At 32.7% G+C, this 3,229-nt stretch overlaps 1 protein-coding gene across 1 annotated transcript; it reads right to left on the bottom strand.

The window, feature by feature from the left end:
• Window positions 1-107: 107 nt before the first annotated feature.
• Window positions 108-875, bottom strand: LOC122577472 (putative fatty acyl-CoA reductase CG5065). Its single transcript, XM_043748797.1, has 2 exons — window positions 542-875; window positions 108-438 (listed from the first exon to the last, which is right to left on the bottom strand). Exons 1-2 carry the CDS (start codon window positions 785-787, stop codon window positions 118-120), a joined length of 567 nt encoding a protein of 188 aa, XP_043604732.1. The 5' UTR covers window positions 788-875; the 3' UTR covers window positions 108-117.
• Window positions 876-3,229: the final 2,354 nt, after the last annotated feature.

Here is a 3,229-nt window from a genome sequence, read left to right as displayed (position 1 = left end):
ATCTGGAGGTTTCAAGCTCGTGCTGCAAATTCAGTAATAAGTGAACGTATTCTTCACGATATAATTATAAATATAATATTCGTGAATCATGAAACAACGTTTGCGTATAACTTATCCTTACGTATAAACTTTTTCCTCGATCTCACGTAGATTCGCATTACTAAAAGCTGTGCTGACGTGGACGAAGCTAATTGGATGCTTTATTTCGTTCCAAAGTTCGATGACACGAGCAGTACCTTTGGTATTGACATTAACAGCGACGTGTAACGGCTCGTTGAATCTCACAGTGGCCGCGACGTGAAACACTATGTTTACTTTCTCTAACAACAGATTTCTATCTTCTCGCAAAAGACCTAAATCCGGCAGACTCACGTCACCTTTCATGGGATAAACTTTGCTCAAAACTGAGGGGTGTTTTGCTTTGATGTTATCGTAAATCTAAAGACGAAAAAATACCAGCTCAATTCCAGAAAGGAAATTTAGTCAATTTGGCCCCTGACAGGCTTGATCATTGAAAGAAACAAGAATAATATTTACGAACGGGATCATCTATGAGCTTCTTAAATCGTTGTTCTATTGTTTCGTTAGTTTTTGGACGAATTAGTATAAAAATGTCAGCGATGCGTGGACACATGCGGATCAGTTTTTCCAGGAGAGCTTTTCCAACGAAACCGGTTGCTCCAGTCAGAAGGATCCCATTACCGGCGTAGAATTTCTCGAGAGAATTCGTCTTATTCAATCCTTCATTGGTCCCATTTTTATTCGTTTCTTTATTAATTGTATCCATGTTTCAGGACCTTCACACTTTCAGTTCCAACATTTGCCATGGAGTAACAAATAGTAAGTGGAAAATCTTTTAAAATAATGTGCGAAATTTGTTATAGCTGAGATATTGTACATATTATTTTCCAAAGAAATCTGCAGATAATCTTAACAAAGATAAACATAATTCAACAATTATAGTTTCGTCTTGTATAAATCAAATAATTGCGTTATATCAATGGCGCTTCCATTGTAATTTAAAAATGTTTCTTCCATACGGTGGACTTTAATTAAATAAAGCAAAAAGTTGAAAGAGCTATTGAGCAGTAAATACAATTTTTCATGTGGCTGTACATTAATTTGTATTATTACGCATTACTTCATTAAAGGATATGACAATTAATACTTCGAATATAACTTTAAACAATCTTTTTGTAATTTCCTTTGGCCTTTTCATTTCTTATTTTATGTGCATGTATGTCAATATTGTAATATGTAGTAATCAGTAATTTACGTGGAAAATGTGCGTGGTCGTGCGAGACGATCGCGATGCGTATGTGTAATCTGCAGAAACATTGTTTATATATGCTGTTATTCATTAATTATTTATGGGTCAAAAGGAAGCATATTTCCGACATGTCGTTAGAGATGTCAATGAGTAAACTTTAATAAATAGCAATGAATATAATCTGTAATCGATGGTTAATCGCGTTCGTGTAAAAAACAAAGCGCAATTTTTTTGTTCTCCATTTCCATCTCATTTTAGCTTCAAGATTCCGCAACCAAACAGCTTGTAAAAGCACCTAACAGCGTGTCCCGATTTATCCGAGCACCAATTATCCGATTATCCTAATACCGGAACAATCTATTATCCAAACATGATATTACTTTCTAACGAATGCCTCTTCTGTTTGAAATATCTACTATATTCATATTTTATTGTCCTTCATGTACAATGTATTCTAATGTATTCTTTCCTTTATTCGGTTAAATAAATTCTGATTATAAGACTTTAGTATGAAACTAATAGTGCTGTAGCTATCGAAACAAAACAAGAGAAAAACTCGAAAGTGGTGTAAATGGAATAGAATTTGTAAATATACACGGTGTTGGGAAAGGCCAAATGACATACGCTGTATGTACTGATATAATGAACTGGCTTTACTACGAAACAGCTAATGAAATGATAGTGAAAAGGTGCCTTTTCAAACGTACGTATTCGAGAAATGGCCTCGATGACTCAGAGTACAAAAGGATTGTAGCTCTTTGCAGTTAATTACGTTGAAAGAATTATGTCACATAGCAGCCAAGAAGATATGAAGTCCATATATACTTAAAAGAATTGTCATTCAATCTTAATCAGTATTTCAATAACAGAAATTTCGTATTAACGTGATTGTTCCATTATCCGAACTGTTCTGCCTCCCTGTTAAGTAGGATACGGCAGGCTCTAATGTAGTTCAGATTACCTGGTTGAAATTTTACTGTCATTGCAAACTGATGAGCAAGATGCGATAACGTAACTGAGCACAGCGGTTAATGAAATCAACCACAGCACAAAATTTTTACATATTACGTGTATCATATTATGTTCACCTCTTTATTATAATATCATATATTCTGTAACTTAATTATGTACGTATGTATGTATTTATTATTATGTACGTATCTGTTATTGTATTCATATATATCTGTATTGCTTTGTAAAGTGTGAAATATAAAATAAATATTTAGCAATTCAAAAATTTCATTTAAACTATTGTAGTAATTAATGACCCGGTGACATTTTCGGTATATGTGATATTGATAATAATGAATGACATTGATGAAACATACAATTGAATACAAAGTAACAAGGAATCGTCTATTACCTGATACTATTTCCACTGCGTATTTTTTTACCAAAGATCGGACAAAAATGCGACTTGACGTCTGTCACAATACTGAAACGATATTCGATGTGATACTCCTCTCGATATTCGTACTTTTAATAGCATCACCCTACTCTACTGAAACTGGATAATATTATGCAAAATAAGAAATAGCCCGTAGTGGTCTTTGATTGTGAAAGATTGACGGGAATTGACTTTTTTTCATTACTGACTGCTTCTACTGCTTGTATTTTAATGACATTAGCATTATATATAACTTCTTAGTAATCAAGATGAAGGGAGAGATATTTGCATTACAAATTCTATTTCTGATAATTACGGATAATCTATTCTGGTGGAGTCAAAAAACACCAACACAGAGCCAGTGTAAAAAGTATTCATATAGTACAAAACCTTAGCAATATTATAGTATAACATCGTTGATTATGAAATTTTTAGCAAATGAAAAATATACATATATTCTTGCAAACTCTGGAAATAATTAAAAAAAAGTATTCGATACATATTCCTGTTATGAAGATATTAATAAATATCTGGCTAATGGTAAAAATATATGTGTAATATATATTTGTAGA

This window comes from Bombus pyrosoma, unplaced genomic scaffold, assembly GCF_014825855.1.
Source record: "Bombus pyrosoma isolate SC7728 unplaced genomic scaffold, ASM1482585v1 HiC_scaffold_4717, whole genome shotgun sequence".
Lineage (NCBI taxonomy): Eukaryota > Metazoa > Arthropoda > Insecta > Hymenoptera > Apidae > Bombus > Bombus pyrosoma.
The sequence above is the reverse complement of the archived record's forward strand: the minus strand, read 5'-3'. Positions and strand labels throughout refer to the sequence as shown.

Excerpts from the sequence above, each read along its gene's own strand:
- LOC122577472 (XM_043748797.1), bottom strand. The coding sequence starts at position 787 with ATGGATACAATTAATAAAGAAACGAATAAAAATGGGACCAATGAAGGA. Across the intron at positions 439-541 it reads AGAAGCTCATAGATGATCCC|ATTTACGATAACATCAAAGC; the intron begins GTTCGTAAATAT and ends TTTCGTCTTTAG.